We start from the raw sequence: 21,244 nt of genomic DNA on the forward strand, positions 1-21,244 counted from the left end.
TCTCATAAACTATTTATTTGGTGTGAGTTTGGCAAACCCTAACTCTGAATGTGGTTTCTTCATCTGTGAAACGCAAATGATAAATACTTCAAACAACAATGTGAAAGAAAGAAAAAGAAAAAGGAGTATGTTGTCTTACATGGACAAAATCAGCTATTTTTGGTAGCATTCTATTACGCTATAATAAAAACATACAATATAAACATTCAAAATATTAAGAAAATAGTGAGTAGCAAAATCATCAAGATGTTCCCACAGCTGGTTACTTGTAACATTCTTTCTTGGTTTCCATAATAACTCAAAATGTAAATTTGGCAAAATTAACATAAGCCAGTTAGTAGTTGATCAATTTTTAAAAAAGAAAAAAAAATTTAATCTCACTATGTGTGCAAAAAAAGTCAGCTCTCTGTAAATTTAAAACAAATTTAGTCATTATGTAACACCAGAAAATACTCAACAAGAATACTTACCAACCTCGAAGAACTTTAAAAGAACATGGTGTAAATGAAGTCAAATCAGAACTTTCTTTTGTAAAATCTATACATTCACCTTGGAACCCTGGTTTACTGAATGCTTTGAGCTGCAAGAAAAAGCACAACAGAAAATAATTGACATTATCATAATAAAAACCTTAAATATACTTATAAAAAAATCAACAAAATATTGACTTGTTTTATCTATTACCAATAAATTTAGGTTAAGGATGATAGCATTATCCTTAAAGTCTCCTTCTGACAAGTTTCCAGAAATACAATTTCAAAATCTATTTACCATTTTCATTCATCTTTTACATCAAATAGTGGGCACAGATGCCTAGAAAATAATTCTACCTATAAATCATAAGGGATTTACAATGTGATTTTGTTCATCATATTGAAAAATATTATCCTGTATGGTGTGACTAGAAGTGGAAAATAAGAAGCAATTTAGTGCTCAACACAAAAGAGGTTCAGATGGGTGTGTGGGAGATTTGGTATGCCTTTTCTTTCCCAAAGTCTTCCTGATCCACAGTTAATAAAAGTGAGAAGAAGAGAGCATGAGGGTGCCCTGAGAGCACAGGAGCAGATGGCAGAGAAGATAATAATGGTGGGATTAGTGGAAGATTTATGGTGAAGAAAGAAAGGCATCTGTGTCATGTCTTTCAGCTTACAGGCTTCATTTTTTCTGAAAAGAACATCTTTAACATACAGCTTCAGCCATATACCACTACATTTCTACTTTAGTTCTTTTTGTCAAGAAACATCCATGAAATCCCAACTATAATTCCCCTTAGGAGCAGAGAAATAATAATCTGAAACTCTAGTGACCTTGGATCACAAATAAGAAAAAATTAATGAGCACTATAAATACTTCATAATACACTGGAGAGTTGAAACAACATGGCCCACGGTCCACCCTGCACTGACAGGCCAGCACTGTAGCAAAGCATGCATCATCACGGGTGATCCTCAGCAGCACTTCTCCTGCTGTCACCCAGGTCAATGCTTCTTTGAGCAGCTGGTGTTCACTGCCTTCATCTTCCCAAGGGTCCTTTGAGAGGAACCGTTTCTTGGCTGTCTTATTCTGCTCTGACCTCCTTGCTCAGTCTCCTATCAAAGGTCAACCAAAACCAGGAAGGTAAGAGACCCAATTCCCCCCTAACCAACTGTGGCTTGCACAACATGACTTCCCATTGTGAAGCCACACTATACTTGGAAATTAAAATGCCAAGTAGCTCCTCGCCTCAAAGAGATGAGATCCAGCAAGTTTCTGTCAGGGTCCTTACAGTGCATACAAAGGATGGCAATAAAAAGTAAGACAAAACAAGACCTGATTTTGAGGTAAAGGTTTATAAACCTGAGGCTAAAGCACAAATCACTTTTAACCTCCAAGAGTGCATGTGTCTACAGCTTACAAATATTATCTAAATACACAGTAGAAATTAGAAAAAAAACATATGCAAGTAAGATTAGCTATGTTATTAAGTGCTTGTATTTCTAGATTGTTGAATTAATTTTATACTGCTGAGTTCAAGATCTGTATTTCAATATTTCACTATGAAACCATGAAATGTCAAATCCTTTACTGTTAACAATGCATGTTAAAGCATGGTTCAGATGGCATATTTAGTAGTTATCTCTGGTTTTTAGTCTGTCTTCCTATCCAGAAGAATAAATAAAAATTCATACACATACACAAATAATATCATAAAGTCATAATTTATGACATCTTTCAGTGAACTTTAAAAACTAGTTTTAATGCTTACATAAGTTTATTTCTACCCTCAAAATGAGATTATATGATTTACTTAAAATTAGACCGACGCCACAGAAGTAACACATCATTTTGACCATCTTATAAATGCCTCAGAGTACAACAATTTTCATAATAATATTCTGAGGCTGGCCCAAACAGAATATAATTCTACTTACTAATTATTGAATTGTGGTTTCTACTCTTGGTGAAATTCAGTGACAGTGCCTCAGCGAATAAAGTTCTAGGAAAACTAATATAATCACACAGCAAAACAGATTTCTACAAAATCTTCATCATAACTAATAAAGAGAAGTATATCATATGTGATAATTGTGCAGCAGAAAGCTACCTGGATAAATTACTATGGTGTTTTCCTTTCCAGTTGAATGGCAAATACACATACAAAGTGACTCAGATAGGTTGCTTAAAACTCAGGCAAACAGATGAACAACAGATGAGTTGTTTTCAAATGACGCCTATCCCTCTGCACCATGTGAGCATGTCTCAGTCCCTGCCAGCTCCCCACTTCATTTAAGTGTATGGAAGCAAAAACAAGAACATCACAAAACCCAGCCTACCACTGACTGGTAGGGTGTCTTTTCACATATATTGTGGCATTTCTTCCTTGAAACTGTCCTCAGGCAGAAAATATCACCACTTTATGCTGAAGATTTTGCTTTTGCGCTGTACCATTATCACTTATGATACACATGAATAAAATGTGGTATTGTCTAAACTGAAAACTCAAGAACTTAATTTCTAACCAAATACAGATGCTGTGCTCAATTTATTTCACAATATCAGAGCCTTCTTTTGACATAATTTTATTATTCCCAAATTAGATTAATTTCTTAGAGAAACTTTCTTCACTGTCTGAACAGGACTTTCCCTAAGAATCTGGACCTCCCTCATACACATTAGAAGACTTAAACAAAAAACATCTTGTTTCCATTCTTCGATTATATCACACCTATCTTGTATTATGGTGTTATGTATTTCTCATGTCAATTACATAGTCTATCATAATTTTATTTCCCTGATCACTCACAGAAGACTTTCTTTACTTAAATAGTTCTTCCTATTTTTGGACTTTGGAGTCTACAAAAACTGTCTAGATGCAGTGTAACAAAGAAGAGTCTTTCTCTGTACTGTTCTTAAGTCTTACTGACATTTGCCTAAAACTGCAACTGCCATTTTCCTATTCCCTTTCATGATAACAGTAACCATAACTAATACAGATACTGGGATCATGTTAAAATTCAATGAAACTAAGTTATCTAATAGAATAAAATATCCAGTTGTTTTTCTCAGCTAGCATTATGTACAAAAATTAATCAAAGGCTTCAGTATTTTTTAAAAATCCAAAATTTTGATTTTATTTATAGATGAACTTTAAAAATACCTGAGGGACACACGGTATTTGGTTGGGTCTATAAGGGCAATTGGTGAGAATTTCTAATAGAACAATGCAACTAAACTAAAATTGAAAAATTAATTCATTTTTATGAGATTTAATCTAGTGAGATTTCTGAAATTCAGGACTTGCTAAGACAAACGACAATATAAAGATAATTCATATTATATTTAAGGTTTGTTTTTTTTTGGGGGGAAACAAAATAAAATGCCACCTGTTAATAATGAGAACTCTATACAATGATAGTGATGCTATGTATCTTGATTTGATAATTAAATTTAGTGACTGATCTTCAGCCTTAAGTGAAAAACAATCTACTCAATAAAAGGTGGGGTTCTAATAGTATCCCAAATAAAATGTGTCATAATATGTTAACAGAACAAGCAGCAATATTTTTATTATCCCAAGTCTCATGATATATGTTAATCATTAAATACATTTTCTAGTGACTTGAGGTTTTCCTTAAAATCACCAGCGTTAAAAAAAAAAAAAAAAAAAAAAATCCCCTTCTGAGTAAAACTCTGGAATGTAACTGCCTTCTTACTCCTCAGACAGGGAAAATAAGTAGTCCCCTGCACACAGCACATGCATGGCCAATGTGCATATTAAAGCTACCTGTGAAGGAGACAAGACTTTCTGGAGAGTGAACAGAACCCATTTGTCAGCCAAGAGTTGTCTATTTGGGTTTAGGTAATTATAAATAAGTGAAACAATTGAAAATGTGGCCAAGAGAAAATAATAAGAGCTCTGATACCGAGTAAACAAAAGAAGCTTTGTACGTGTGTTACCAAATATGCAGTTATCATCTGCCTTCAGAAACGTGTACTGTACAAGGCAATTACTGAGCTCTCTCCAGAAAACATGAAGTGCGCTGACTTCACTGGGCATTTTCTGCTACTTCCTCTCTTTTCAAGTTTGACCAGAAATACTATAAAGAAAACCTCCCAGCAATGGGCCCCACACAAGGAAGTGCTCGTTCACACACACACACACACACACACACACTGGCCACCAAGGAGGGAGAGAAACAGCTTAAAAGAATGAGATTTTTAAACTGTACTTTAAGCTCAGAAAATGTGCAGTTTGAAATGATCCCTGTGTAACTCCCTTATCTACTTGGTTATTTTGATTCATGTGAAAAAAAATATTTTAATAATCCACAGTTGGGAGTTTTCAAAAATTCAAAATAAAGATCTGGCAGCAAAAGTCTTTAAATACAACTACTCAATTATATTCAAAAAGGAAATGTTCCCAATAGGCCTGAGCTAATCAGAAAATAACACAAACTGAAAGGACTGTGAGTGAAACACTGTGAAACCACGCTCATCTGAAACACATAAATATTAGCAGGAATATGAGAAAACACACGCACCCAGAGGAAAAGCATCATGTAAGGTAGCCAGTACTATTTAAAACCACTCACTACACTTGGCTTTTGGATAGCAATTTCTCTGAATAGGGGTATTTAAAATGAAACAAAGGAAGCAGTTGCTCATCCCCTCCTTTTATGGCTGTGCTGCTTGTCCCGTGATGTGTCCTCCCTTCATGCCCAACTTGGAAAATGTGGCTTTGTTAGTGGAGTCAGGAAACTAGAAAATGTCAATTTTGTTACTTCCGGCTGTGTGTGTGTGATTAATGGCACTTAAATTCTGAATCTTAGTTTTCTTAACAATAACTGGGATTAACATTGACCTCACAAATTATTAGAAGTATGAAATGGGCACGATTTCTCGCCCACAACAGATAATAAACATGAGGCTCCAGAGTATTACACAATCCACTTCAAACCACAAACACACCAGAAATGACCAAGTAGGGTTTCAGCTTCATGAGTGCTTTAGAGCAACATTTGATGTAGGCATTAGAAATCCAGGGGCCTGATAAGCATGTCAAGACAAAGACTGTTCCATGCTGTTTGCTCCTCCAGAGACAGAATAATACACTGTCCTGAAAAAGATGGTGATATGAAGAAAGAATAGGAAGATGGGAAAGAAAGAATGACACATGTTCAAATGACCCTAACCGGGTGAGAGCAGCAGCCCTGAAAAAAAAAAGAAAAATGAAAGATAAGGTGACAAATCTAGGCCCATATGTCCACTAACAAGGACGGGCACTTCTCTGCTTACCAACAATAATATAAATTGTCCTGCCACACAGAAAAGTTATTTGAGAGGAAGGTTTGAGGAAAGGGCACAAATGTTTTTGGTAAACAATCTAACAAGTACAAGTCGAGAATATTTTTAAACATACCAAATGCGGAGGCTCATTTATCCCAAGTGGTTCCTGAAAAATACATTAAAACAAAAAGGAAAACTGTAATAAAATAATCTTAGTCATCTTTCTTAATATTTTGAAAATATCCTTTGAAAAGAAATTTAATGGTCTGATCAATTTACTAGATACCTTGAACTGGCTATAACCCTCAAATAACCTTTGAAATTCTCTGATAATAACTTTAGTATTTATGACTAAGTCATTTTGAGTAACATTGTGGCTAGGAGAAAAATGGGCTCCAGTGCCCACTAGAAAGAAAGTAAGTCTGAATTTCTGACCCCAATCTCATGGGCACTCTTATTATTCTACAGTGTTTGTTATTATACAAACTCGCCATAATCACTTACAACTTCATGATTTTGGACACCAGGAGTATTTCCTCTTTGTGAAACGCCTTTCTGCCTGGAAAATTTCCTTCCATCCCTTAAGATACTACTCAATATACCTTTTTTTTTTTTTTTTTTTTGTGGCGAAGTCTCCAACTCCCCTGTGCTGGGAAGCCCTTCCCAGGCTCCCACCTCACTGCCTACATACTTCATTTTCTCACTAATCACACATAATTAGTTGCTTGTACATCTACATCTCTCTCTCCTCAGGGACCAGAGAGCCACCAGGACAGTCTCATTCATCTTTATCTACAGTAATCAGCACAATGCCTGACATATTAGAGGCACTAAATAAATGCTGCTGAATGAATGATCAAATTACAGAATCATCTCATTCCTGTACCTAACAGCTATATATGGAATCTACAGAAAATCATATAATGTTTTATTTTCTGCATACATACATACACAAAATAATTCAACAATCTCACTTTTAAAAAAATTATTCCACATATTCCACTGGCACTTGCCATCTTCATACTCACCAGCTGGATAGGTCTGATTGACATGATTATATTATTTGATCCTCCCCAGTCAAAAAAGCATTTGTATTTCCCTTTCTCTAAAATGTACTGCTCTCCACAGAAGCACTTCTGCTGGTAGGCAACCCATCTAGTGAGGGAAAAGGAAGAAGAGAACAGAGGTGATGTGGAATCAAGCAGCCAACAATTCCAAACACCAAAGACTCTCCCAAGGTTCTCAGGGTAGGAGACCACTTACACTCCGCTTTTGACATGAATGGATCTTGTTTCACTGCCAAAGCCAATTTCTTCCAAGTCAGAAATTTCCTGATTTGTAATGTCAATAAACTTCCCACTTTCTAGGTCAGATTCAAACAGTGTGATGGAAGATTCTATAAAATTCTTTAAAGAGGAAGAGGAAAGTTTAAGAAAACATGTACATTTTGTTTTATGGACTGCTACAGCTAAGCACAATTTCACATACTCATGGAATAATATTCCCATAAATAACTTCAGGAAGAATTTTAAAAGGTTCAGGAAACAATTTTATAATTGCTACTCTGATACAGTTCAAAGGGAAAAAAATAAGCCTGAATTTACTTCAAAAAAAATATATATAAATGGAAATTAGTCAACAACTGGTAAATTGCTGGAATTTATAAGCTAAACTATGTGTTACTAATTGTAAAGCAAACTAAAGTCTCACTTTTGCCTAAAGAATGTAAACCATGTGAGAAAGAAGTGAATATAAAATATATCGTAGACAATGTTGTAGATGGTTTTATGAGTTTACATGTAACTGAAGAAACAGATGAAATTTACTTAACAAAAAATAGCTTATCAAAAAATCAAGATGAAGAAATTTTTAAAAAAGTTATAGTATATTAATATAATCAAAGTAAATGTATTTTAGAAAAACGTTAAGTCCTAAACAGATAAATCAGTAAAAGATGGACAGCTCACAGAAGAGTAACACTAAAAACAGATATACAAATGTCTTAATTTCACCAGTTAATTAAAGAAATTCAAATTAAAATATTTAGATACAAATTTTTAAAAATTAAAAGTCTAAAAATTTAACTTTATCAGAGAATATTTCTGGTGGAAATATAACCAACTATTTTAAAATAAATTAAATAAATTATTAGAAAATAATTTAAAAATCAATTGAAAAGACTATTAAACTTTCTAAAATTCCTTTTTAATCAAGTTTTCCTAAAGGAAGAAGTGGTATGATATGTACATGCAAAGATGCATTCTTTAAAATAGTGAAAAGCTGTGAACAATGTAAATGGATAAAAGATGGTTTGATAAATCTTATTACATCCTTCACTTGATAAAGCATTAAATATAATGAAGAACTGTAGACAAACTAAGTTAAATTATTCTATGATTACCAGTGACTAGGACCTTTATATATATTATTTTCAAAAGAGCCACTATATGAGTTTACTACTACCATTCCCATTTTTCAGTTAAGGAAGTGGAGTGAATAATGTGCCTGAGGTCACACGGCCAGCAGGAGCTGAGATTGAATTTCAGTGGAAATACGTCTGATATAAATGTGAAGTTGGAAAGCAGGATAAAAATGCAAACTTGCAAACACTAGTAAGATTAGGAAAAAAAACCCTCAAAAAAAAAAAAAGCATTTTTTTTTTTTTTTTAAATCACGAGTTACCTTTGGGTACACAGACATTTAAAAATTTTACTCTACATTTTTTTTCAATTCTATAAAATGTTATCATTTTTTAATTGGAAAAATATAGCATATAATTTTAAAAACCTCTCTCTTCCTATATTCATGGTCTGTTAATCAAGTCTAAACCTACAGAAATGCATCAACTTTTGTAAGTTCTAACAATGTCAATTTTCTCCCTTATAAGTAAAATTCATGAACAAAAGATTTCTAGGTATACATTCATTTTACATGAACAAGTAAAACAGGGTTCAAAACCAACAAGGCATCTATAATGAGTGGAGAAAATACATTTTAAAAATTCCTCTCGAATGTTCTACTTATCCAGCTTTGAAGGATTTTTAGACTGCTGACCTAGCTGGATCAAATATCACTTAAAACTTTAAGGTAAAAAATAAGGGCTTTTTACTTGAAATTTTAATCATTAATAACATCTATCCCAAACTGTGTTCTCAGTTCCTCAAGAGTAAACCTTGGAGAGAACCTGCCACCTTCATTATTTCTACATAGTTCTTAAAAATATGGGAGCTTGGGGCTGGGGTTGTGGCTCAGTGGTACAGAGCTTACCTTGCATGTGTGAGGCACTGAGTTCGATCTTTAGCACCACATAAAAATTAATATTAAATAAAGGCATTTTGTCCATCTATAACTAAAAAAAATATTTAAAAGATATGGGAGCTGGGTGGATCTATGCTTCATCACTACCATGACTCCTCCTTTTATTTAACATTGACTATTTTCAGAGCACTTTTGCATTTATCTTTTTGAGCTCTCTTACTCCCTGGTTTTATATACATTCACAAACACATACATACACATGTATAGGCAATGCCATCTTCCTGATGGGAAAAGGAATAACAACAGCCCGGAGGTGATTTCTCCTAAAATCTCCAGGACAAGCTTCCAACTGACTATGACATTTACACCCGAGATGCCATACAAACCTAATTATACTGACAACATAAGCCTCCCTCACCTGAGGATCTTCTGCTTTTTGCAACCTAAAAGTGTCTTAACAACCTCAAGGTGACTGTGGGAAATTGATGTAATAATGATAATGATGGTGAGGGCTAAAGGCGGTCCAGTCTGATCCTGGTAGGAAGCACTACCAACAGTCACCAACAAATCAGACCCAACCATAAAAGAAAGGTTCTTGGCAGTTCTCAATTATTGGCATCTCTGTTCTCCCACTCAGTTGACTCCAAAACCTCCTTATCGCTGCTTCTACTTCTCCTTCTCCTACAATTAGCTGTTCTCTACTTCCTGGAAGGGTTTTAGCAATGGAGAGCAGGAAATGTGTCATGGATCACTGCATTACACTGGAGTAGAACAGCACAAGGACACAGATACAGATATATGCCTGTGTGTTGTATTTGTGCCTTAGCATTCAGAAATATCTGTGTTATACTAGGGTGTACTTGACTTTAGCTATGATTTGCACACATGTGGTGTGGGTTGTGGGGACTTACAGCAGTGAAGAGAGTGAGCTGCGTAATGAGGTAGAGTAACATGCCACATGCAACAAAGCAGCCTGGGCTGAGTAGAGCAGAGCAGAGCAGAGCAACTCGCTGTTACAAAGTCCACTGACAAATATAAGGCTGGCAGCATTTGGGCTCACAAACAAAAATACTCATATAGCTTGCATGTGTATCCATCTTGAACTGTTTATCATTCCCAGAAGGACACAGGAGTCTCCTAGATGACATCATTCTCCACTTTCCATCTTCTACACTTATTTGTGACTTTTCTTGCCTTAATAATTTTTTTTTTTTAACAGTACTAGGGATTGAATCCAGGGGTGCTCTAAAACTGAGCTACATCTCTAGCTCTTTTTTTAAAATTTTGAGACTGTGTCTTGCTAAGTTGCTGAGGCTGGCCTCAGTCTCCCAAATTTCTGGGATTATAAGTGTGCATCACCAAGCCCCACTTTTTGCCTTATAGCGTTTGTCTTCCATTTTTTTCTAAGTCCTTTTCCTCATCCGAGCAACTCTCCATGTTTTGTCCCTGTCTGCATTTTTCTCTCAAGCCTACCAAATACACTATATCTGATCTAATTGATTAGTTGCCATTAATATGGTATCCTTGCTGTGCAGAGCCCTTGTTGTAATTATAAGGCAAAAACTAATATTTAACTTTTAAAAAATCATGTGCTCACAAGGGTCTTGTGTCAGCTCTGGGCCCAATCACCAAGATATAAACCTCCAGGGGTCACAAGTACAAAGCAAAAAAGAAAAAAAGAAAGAAAGAAATGAAAAGTCAATTAAAAAAAAAAGTTCTGGGCTGGGGATGTGGCTCAAGCGGTAGAGCGCTCGCCTGGCATGCGTGCGGCCCCGGTTCGATCCTCAGCACCACATACAAAAATGTTGTGTCTGCCGAAAACTGAAAAATAAATATTAAATCAATCTCTCTCTCTCTCCCTCCCTCCCTCCCTCCCTCTTTAAAAAAAAAAAAAAAAAAAAGTTCTAACTGCCTTGTTCAGGACATGAGTAGAACAGGCACTCATAGTCATACCCAGGGCAAGCATGATGAGGTTACTTGATTACTACCATCACTATTTTTTTAGGAACAGGAACTTTGAAAATCCCAAGCTTATAATGTAATCACTCACTCAAGAAGAATGAGTGATAGAGCAGCCTTGAAAACTGTAATCCATTTTATATTACTCTAATTGGATTGAACCTAAAGCCTTTCACCTGCTAGGTAAGTGCTCTACCATAGAGCTAAATCCCCAATTCAATGTCTTTGGACAAAGCTTCAACTGTAGACTTTCCTGTTATCAAAATAATATTTTTCTCATCCTTCAGCATTTGCAGAGATCCTAATGAGTACAGGGACTAAGAATATATCAAAGATACCAGCTCTGCTCTCATTCCCAACTATGCCTCCATTTTATATTTTTAAAGCACTTTGATAGCGTAATAGTTCATCACTCCCTGATTTATTAGAGAGAACTAATCAGTAGTTGCTTCAGGCTCAGAGATGAGTTGTAAGGATCAGTAATTTGATTGCTTTTAAATTCCACAAACTTCCTCAGATGATCCAGCCCCTGAGCTCTTATGCTATAACCCCCTATGGGCAACGTGATAGAGACACCCATGGAGATCTGGCATATCCATTAGTACAAGAGAAATCATGGTTCCTGCTGCATACAACCTGGTTTCTGAGATCTGAAAAAAAAGGCCCAAAGTCTGACAATCATAGAAAAAGCAAATATAAAACTTAAGTTGGTACAAAATTGAGAAAAGACAACCTCACTAAGAAAGTTTTATTGAGGAAGTCAAGAAATAAAAATTTACTAAATCCCTGGAGTCTCAATTTTCCTATATTCCTTCTGGTGCTTTCCATTCTTAAAAAGTAATCTGTTCCAAGTCAATAACATATTTGAATGACTCATCTGGAACTGGGAACATGTTTCTGGTCTTTTTCTCCAAAGTACTCCATGACATAGATCACATTATCCCCAAGGAACATGTCTGTTATTTGACCTTAGAAAATTCACAGTGTTCCATGTACTGGAGCCAGGACATTGAGACTGCATTGCATCATGCAGCTTTTCTACCTGTCCTCTTGTTTATTTTATATTTCTGCAAGTGAGACTGTAAAAGTCATGCTTCATTCTTTCCCATGTTAGAGACATCTGAATTTCTTAATGGGGAAAAGATGCCTCATATCATTTCGGTCTTTTAATTCACTAGGGCTCCCACAATCACAAGGGCTTTTCGTACTCCTTCCCAGGCTGACAGGCATGTTGTTCAGTGAGAGTGCGCTTGCCTAGCATGCAAGAGGCCCTGGATCTGATCCCCAACACTTCAAAAAATAATAATCACAAAAGAGTTCCTTCCCAACTATATGCTACATCTAAGAAAGATACAATCTTTCAAACTATAACTTGACAAATTTTCAAAGCATTTTCACTACATAAAAATGCTATGTTGTCTTAATAAATATATTTAGATTCTTTAGTACATTTCTATTTAAAGTGAACATAAATTTAAATTATAAAAAAAGTATTTGAAAATCCTGCAGCTACTTTTTATTACATAGGTATATTGGTTTGCAATGTGACCCTTTATTAACAGTTATAAATGAAATGCTAATAAGCCTTTATCTAAAGGAAATTTCCTTTCCCATTGAGGTGCTTTTTTAAATCTAAGCATTTGGAATGAAGGAAATGGACAGTATGACAGGGCCTCTAGAGTAGACAGAATTTTACTACAACCACGGCTCTGTGCTTGGACACAGTAACTAATCTCTTACATTCTGCTTCCATGTCTGCACGATGGGAAACACAAAGACTACTTCAGAGTCTTTGTGAAGATTGGTGCAAGTATTTAAGTAAAACCATTAAAAAGTAACTGACAAATACTAGGATTATTGTGATGACATCTTTAATTATAAGGTAACAACTAATATCTTAACTTTTAAAAAATCTAATAGAGAACAAAAAGAAGGTTTTGGAGGAAGGACATTTTCATTTATTTATATTAAAACTGTGTCATCCTTTCTGTATATGTCCAAAACCTCTGTGCATAGCAGAAATTAACATGCTTTTTAATGCTGATTTTTCTAATGTATATTACTATGGACCTTGTCTAGATCAAGTATATCTTCATTATTTAACTACATAGTTAACAGTATTTCTTTCTTTTCTCACTTCCAACAATGACTTGGGGTTCTGGTTTGTTTGGTTTTGGTTGCTTTACTCATAAGCCCTCTATATTGCTAAAAATTTATATCATCAGTAATGTTCCCACCCAGTTCTTTTTTTAAATAAGTGGAGAATATTTTTAGTATTATGTAATACTAATATGATGGTTTGAATCATGGCCCATAGTTCCTTAAAAAGCAAGAAAGTTTCTGTCTTATGTTGTCTTGCTCACCTTTTAGTTGTCAGGTAGAACGTGGATGAGTGGAGAAAAACTGTGCCCCTTGTATGTTAGACTTGTACACCATGCTATTGCTTATTGCTCATGCTATCCCAGAACTCAACCTCCAGTGGACTATCCTATTCTTCTTTCAGGTTCAACTTGTTTCTGACTCACTTTCTTACTGAGAAGGATCATTTATGGGAAAAAAATAAAATGCTCCCTTGTTCCCTGGGCTGCTTCTTTCCTTCCAGTTTCTCCTGCTTAACAAGGTGTAAATTGGGCTGCTGTTAGCTCCAACAGACGGAAACCTGAAGGGCCAGAGGACACAATCCCTGCATTGATCTGAAGTCTACATGAACCCAGTGATCACCTTTCACTTCACTATCAAATCCCTCAGGAAGAAAATTGTTCTCCAAAGAATATTCCAGATTCACACTCACCAGACCTAAATTCTACCAGTGGCTCATTGTCAACTCAAGAAAAATAATCTGTATCCCTCAACATGGTACTACATTTTTCATTAACTGGCTCTGGATTCATCTTCCCAAAGTTCTCCCTAATATCCTAACTCAACTGCATTTCCCCAAACATACCACAGTTTTACTTACATGAGGGTTTCTCAACCTCAGCACTATTAATATTTCAGGACTTGTGATTCTTTTCTTTTAGGAACTGTTCTTCACATAGTGGAGGTGTAGCAGGATCCTTAGTTTCTACCAACCAGATGTTAGCAGCACCCAAACCCCCAGGAATGACAACCTAAAATGTCTCTACAGACATTGCCAAATGCCCTCCATGAGCTAACATCACCCCAGCTGAGAACCAGTGCTTTACAACCTTGACTTTACACATTAAAAGTATTAGTCTCTTTCTAAATAGGATCTATCCCAGCCTTACCCTGTCCTGGAAATTCTCCACTTGGGCAAATCATGTGTGTGTGTGTGTGTTAGTTACTGGGGATTGAATCCAGGGGTGCTGTACCAAGCTACATCTCCAACCCTTTTTAATTTTGAGACAGGGTCTTGCTAAGTTGCCAGGCCAGCCTTGAGGGATCTTCCTGCCTAGAGTCTCTAGAGTCACTGGGATTATAGGTGTGCACCACCATGTCCTGCAGATAAATGTACATGAATTTCAGCTCAGTCATCATTTTTTCTATGCTGCCCTCTCTAGTCTTAAGTGGAAATAACTGAACAAATAACCTTTTCCTGAGTACCTTGAGTACATCATTCCATCACAGGCAAATAGTATCAAATATTTATGTAAGTGCTGCCTTCCCTACCAGACTGCCACTCTGGGATAACAGGACTGAGTCTCTGTCCACTATATGTCCAGCATCTAGCATAATACATTTACAAAGTAAGGGCTCCAGAAAATAATTACAGAATTAGTGGATGGAAAGTAAAAAATAAATACTCTATATCACTATGGCAGTTAAAAAAAAAATAAGCTAGTCACTTTCAGTTCAGTTTCATGCTCCTAGCTGCTGGATACATTTTATAATCTCATGTTTTATTAGCAGTCATGTCTAATATTCATGAAAAGAGAAAACAGGTAGAAAGTTTAAATTAAGGAGGCAAACTCACAGCTTGTAAGTACCGGAAAGATAAGATGGGACCACCTAATGCTCCCAAAGCATTAGTATCTTCAAAGTGTCCTTCTTCAAGCAGAAATTGCTGGCCTTTAAAATGTTCTTTTGCATAGGCAACCCACCTAGAAATACAGAGGACGATCAACTGAGCCATTTATAAAACTAGTCGAGAAAGCAAAAGAGAGAAACTCATGATAAAGCAAATAGGTGTTCATCTCCATATTCTAAAAAGAACCCGACACGTCTGCTTTGTTTCCATTTACAAAGACAAATGGTGAGTGCTTCATGGATCAAAAATTTTTATAGTTTGGAGGCTTTTCCCAATGAAAGGTTAATTGTAGAACTGCAACAGAGCAAGTTTATTAAATTTTTGTGGCATGACTTTTTACCACATCTCAACATGCTTAGAGAATACTTTGCCAAGTAAAAATTATAGAAGGCACACACAGCTGACAAGAAAAGTTACAAACTCACATTGAGATTCAAAGATAATCATTCTTATTTTACTGAGTAAGCCCTTCTGAACCACAGAATGACTACTATATTATGCATATACTCAGGGTTTCAGTCAAAGGACCTCTCACCAGGCCGTAGATCAAAAACACAATACAGAAGGGTTTATTAAAGAAGAACTGGGCAATGCAACTGAGCTGGAGAACACCAGGAGTGCTGGTGCCCTACAAGTACACCAAAACTTCTGTAAATACTTACGGGTAGAAACTGTTGATCCCATCATTTTATCAGAGATTATAGAGGAAACAGGAAGCACTGTGGCTGAGTACTTTCCAGGTACTTTCCTGACTTCCAATCTAAAAGTATCAGTACAGGACACTGAGAAGCTTCTCCATGAAACTTATCTTTTTATTGGGTAATCCACATTATACAGTCTGGGCATCAGTGGTTCGTGAAACATGAAGATCTGCTTAAATCAAACTTTAAATGATCTATACAATTAGAGAAGGACCCTCCAAATAGGCAGATTCTAAGGATGACTATTCTAAGCTTTGGAGACTTCTGAATTCAGAAGCTTATCAAAAGAAAGCACAGGAGGATTGCCTACCATTGTTTTTCTTTTCTCCCTGTCCCCCCCAATTGTTTTCATAAGACACTCTATAATAGTATCCATTCAGCAATTCTCTTCTTGCTTTCTGTATGTATAGGTATGGTGGGGTACAGAGGATGGGGGTTCACATGAATTAGAATAAGCTTATAACTTATATTAAACTACTTAAAACACCTTAGTATATTTATAATATGTAGAGACTAATATTATTGTATTCTTAAACTATCCTGTAATAACAAATTTCACAGAAAACTTACAACTTCTAAATTCCTTTTATAATAATGTGGCTATTCAAAACAAGTTTTTAATCATACCAGAATGAGAAAAAAAAAATGTGTAAGAGGTATAGAAGACTTTAATGTTAAAGGATAGATGAAGTTTAGTAAATCTATTACATAATGAAAGTGCAAAAAGCTTCTGCCTAGTTTTAATAACATATTATTGTGATTAAAATTCCATTCTATTTAAATGTCCATTTGGGATATCTAACTATGTATATTATCTGAGAAAAATTAATAATGTTAATCTCACCAGATCACCAGGTGAACTGGTGTCTGCCTGAAATCCTAGCTATCAGAAGACCAAGGCAGAAGAATTTCAAATCTGAGGCCAGTCTGGGCAACTTAGTAAGACCCTGACTCAAAATAAAACAAAAAGGGCCAGGGATATAGTTACCACAAGGATGGATCTGTCATATGCAAAGCTTTGGGTTTAATCCCCAATACTTAAAAAAAAAAAAAAAAAAAGAACATCAGTGTTACTTTCCCTAGATCTCTCAAGATGGGATAGGGATAAAGAAGAGTCTATAATATCTACACATAAACTAAATAGCTAACAAACAGCAAACAATGGCAAAAACAAATGAAGCCAGATGGCCATTTTTAAGTGGGAACATCACATTTTTCTCCTGCAAGTGCCATATAAAAATGGAAGTGTGTATGCTGTATACAGCCATACTTTCTTGAGATTGTTCTTATTAAACAGTTGTAAGAAAACTTAGAGAATAACACTGTTCATCACACCAAATTTTAGCAGATAATATTCTGTAAAGCAGAAAACTAGTTTTAAGTCTGCCTAGTTAATGGAGAAAACATTTAGATTCCAAAGACAGGAAGAGGCAAAAATATTTTAGAACAGGATTAATAAGAAGCAGATGTGTTCACAAACCAAAGACTACAGAGAAATACAACATAGTAATATGTATTTAGCCAAACTGTATCTGTTCTTTTCAGTCCCAAGCACTTTTTGAAATTTAAAGATAAGTAATTAAATAACTACCAACTTGTCAGAGCAATTATCAATATGACCCAAAAATCTAGTATGTTAAGGTCTCTGACATTTTCATTTTGGCTGGTATGGCCATCACTTAATTTGTTGTCATAAATTGTAAAGTCTAAGCCCTTATATGTTAGACACTCAAGTGGCCTTAGATAAGCTATTTAATGCCTGTGAATAAAAATATTTTAGTAGCATCATTTGCTAGAAGAGGATAAACAAGTTATTACAGCAAATATTAAGAGACATTAATGCTTAACATTCAAATGAAACAATATTCAAAATAACCAATGTTTTGCTAGAGAGAAGATTATGTTTCTAAGGGATTCTGGCACTGGGTTGACAACAGTAAATAAGCTTTGTGGGGAGTTTCTTCTTTATGGTTTTACCTTTATGCGTGTACATATATTTATGCCCAGGTATTCTTTAAGAGTTTCCTCAAAAACAGTTCAGAGACGAGGGACATCAGTGTCAAAAACTCTCAGCTTTACAAATACACAACCCAAGCTATTTCTTTAATGAGAGGGGGTTCACTGGCAAAGTCAATACATCAGTCTACAAACATCAACACACCACCAGAACAGAAGATAAGACTGGGTTCTCACTCATGTTCATTACCAGTGAGAAGATAACTTAGTTTACAACTCTTTTATCTTCTATGCTGTGTCTAGAAATGCTAAGCGGTGACGTTTTACATTAAATGTAAAAAATATCTTCTATCTCAAAATATTTAATACCAACATAGAAAACCATTAGTAAGTATTGTTGTTACTTTGCATACTACAGAAGGGATGTATATTTTTAGAATAAGGCTGGCTGTGTTTGCCCTGTTGAGCACTTATTATGTAGACTTCAAAAGAAGGATACTAAGTCAAATATTGAAAAGATGACACTCACACTCCACCAATGACACGAATTGATCCAATTCCTTGAAAGTCCCCATAATTTTTTAAAAAATTAGGGACAGAATCGATATGTTCACTAAAGTCTTTGGCCTGTCCATGGAAGTGAGGTTTTTCATAAATAATGACCTGAAAAACAAAAAAAAAAATTATTTACCATGATCATATTTTAGAAAATGTGTGTGTGTATGTATACGTATGTATGTGTGTGTATATATATACATATACATACATACATATATATATATATATATATATATGATGTAAATAAGGACTGCTGTTTTTTTTTATTAATATAGTCTTATAACACAGCAGTGTCTGATACTCACATGAAATGTTACTCCTTATCATAAAGGTAAAACATGTTAACAATATATCTCTCTCATATTAATATACCTGGACTTGATTATATTATTCTGTTCACCCAAATTCTTGGATCATTTCATACACTGTCTTATAACTGATAAAACTGTCTTATAACTCATCCTTCATTTTTTTTCAACCTTATACATTCACTCCTGTGTTTTGAATTTTATATTGACCTAGCTTCATATTTAAATATGAATTTAAGTATAGAATTTCATATTTAAGTATACTTCATATTTAAGTTAGAATTTTTCCTATAGGAAATAAAACTCTGGAGTTTCCAGTGTATAGCAATAAATTATTGAATTCAGAAAATATATTTCATTTTTTATAAAACTTAACTGCTTCTATGGTCATTAATATTTGTTGAAAAGAAATATTTAAATTTTTTTAAGTGCAAAATTTCTAGAAATAAATGATTAAAAATTATGGACTTTTTGAATTGGATATTTGATTCAAATTTGGGAGTAGTGGGACAAGTACAGTAGAAAACAAATTTATAATATTTCATTTGTATCAAATTTGGCTTGATACAGTATTTCTATTTTAACTCCTCAAGTAACAGTTATCCTAATTATGTTAAAATAATAACAGTGGTTCTAGCATTAATCTGTCCACACTTTATCACTTTATGGTTAATGGGACAATTTGTGCACAGCTACCAACCCAAGATCATAGCTAAAAGACCTAATACTAAAATATACTAAACAAAAATGTTACATTTTCCTTATTTCTAAATGCTAATAACATTATATAGACTACATATATGTGTATGTATGTATGTATATATATAAATGGCTCTATTTTGCACATTAGATTTTTATAGAAAGGTCTACTGGAAGTGATATATTTGCTTGCTTGTTTTGGATCAAATCCAGGGCTTCCTATATACTAGACAAGTATTATACCACTGCCCCAGGTTCTTTTTCAAAATTTTATTTTGACACAGGGTCTTGCTAAGTTGCAGAGGTTTGTTATTGAACTTGAGATCCTTCTGCCTTAGCCTCCTGAGTAGGTGTGATTATAGGCATGTGCCACTGGGATATAACATGTTACATGTGATGACTATATACAAGCCAAATAAAAAGCAGTAATTCTTTAATGAGTAAGGTACTGTGACATTATCAATGTTATCTAAGAGTGATTATTTATGATGATCAATCCAGTCATATATGCTTACAACCTGTAAAACTGCAAATGCCCAAGGAAGACTCGGCCTACCAGATCTGTCATGTCACCAGCTAGGAGATTCATACGAGTCACTCAGTGTTACAGCTAAATGTACATTTATTAGATTAGTAGTTTGCAATTTTCACGGCATTTTCAAATCATCTGGGACTCTGAAAATTTTTGACCACATACCAATTCAAAAGTCTAAGAGTGAAACCCAGGCATAAATATTTATTTTTTTTAAACTCGGATACATAAAATTACAACATATAGAGTCAATTTGCATTAGATATAAAGAAGTTTTTAAAGTCTTCATATATGTGATTGAGAAATGGTAGTCAATTCCACAAATTAGGAAGTCCAGAAATGGTAGGGTTGGAGGAATTGTGCCTTGTTTCCAAGGACAGGAGAAGGATGAATGAACTCCTATTTCCATGCCTGCCTCTGCTACAGATACTACAACTTACCTATAAGGAGGGGTGTTTGCATATTTGATCACTACACTAAGTTTCTTTCTCTCTTCTTATATACATTTTGTAACCCTGTCTCCTTTTTCCCCTCATATGTGTTTAATCCTAGCACCCCTGCCTCCAGTTTTCATTGTCTCTATTCCTCCTTTCAGGTATTTATACTTACAAACTGATGATTATGTGATAAGAGCTATGTATACCTCCTTCTCATCAATCTTGATCTCCTCTGTAAGCATCATCCTCAAATACATGCTAACTATTTCCATTTAAGTATATAGCTGCAATCTCAAACTCGCCTCCCTAACAAAAACCAGACCAATCACCTTGACATCAGTAGATACTTGATGGGTTTGAGCTCCAACTTTGCATACTGATTCCACTCCTCATTCACAGCCATGCCTGAGCAGTCTGCATGGTCACTTCCCACTTCCTCAACATCCCTTATTATCATATGTTCTGGGAACTGTTTCATTCTAGTAATTTCAAATACTTAAAGATTAATACTCAGAGCCTCGGTGCCATGGCACACGCTGGTAATCACAGCGGCTAGGGAGGCTGAGACAAGAGGATCTTGAGTTCAAAGCCAGCCTCATCAGAAGCAAAGTGCTAAGCAACTCAGTGAGACCCTGTCTCTAAATAAAGTACAGAAAAATAGGGCTGGGGATATGGCTCAGTGGTTGAGTGTCCCTGCATTCAATCCCCGGTACCCGCTCCCCAAAAGAAAAAAAAAAAAAAAGATTAGTATTCAGTATTTGGGGCCTACCACAAAAGTCATTTTCAACACTTACCTTTAAGTTCATAGGCATTTCCACTTTCAGTCCACCCTAAAGATAACAAGATACTCTTATTTAATATTAGGTATGCAGATATTAAAATCTCTCAAAATATCTAAGTGACATATGTAGGTTATATAAAATCTAACTTGGTAAGACTACATAGCAAATTTAAGTTCATTTAAGTACAGAACTCTGTAGTAGTCAAAACGGTCTCTGATTGCTCTACAATTTTAAAAGATTCCAAATTATAACTACAAGGAAGACAATTGAGGTTTAGTCCTTGAGCACACATAAGCAATT

General features: G+C 35.0%; 1 protein-coding gene across 1 annotated transcript in view; it reads right to left on the minus strand.

Annotated features, from left to right (window-relative positions):
• Positions 1 to 21,244, minus strand: part of Crybg3 (crystallin beta-gamma domain containing 3) — a 110,824-nt gene that overhangs the window by 28,433 nt on the left and 61,147 nt on the right. Inside the window, exons 10-16 of the mRNA XM_076868751.2 lie at positions 20,957 to 20,992; positions 18,158 to 18,291; positions 14,918 to 15,044; positions 7,030 to 7,172; positions 6,795 to 6,921; positions 5,900 to 5,932; positions 471 to 580 (exon numbers count right to left, since the gene is read on the minus strand). Of these exons, the coding sequence (XP_076724866.1) occupies positions 471 to 580; positions 5,900 to 5,932; positions 6,795 to 6,921; positions 7,030 to 7,172; positions 14,918 to 15,044; positions 18,158 to 18,291; positions 20,957 to 20,992 (710 nt within the window). The remainder of the gene's footprint in view (positions 1 to 470; positions 581 to 5,899; positions 5,933 to 6,794; positions 6,922 to 7,029; positions 7,173 to 14,917; positions 15,045 to 18,157; positions 18,292 to 20,956; positions 20,993 to 21,244) is intronic.

The sequence above is a fragment of the Callospermophilus lateralis genome, chromosome 10, assembly GCF_048772815.1.
Source record: "Callospermophilus lateralis isolate mCalLat2 chromosome 10, mCalLat2.hap1, whole genome shotgun sequence".
Classification (NCBI taxonomy): domain Eukaryota; kingdom Metazoa; phylum Chordata; class Mammalia; order Rodentia; family Sciuridae; genus Callospermophilus; species Callospermophilus lateralis.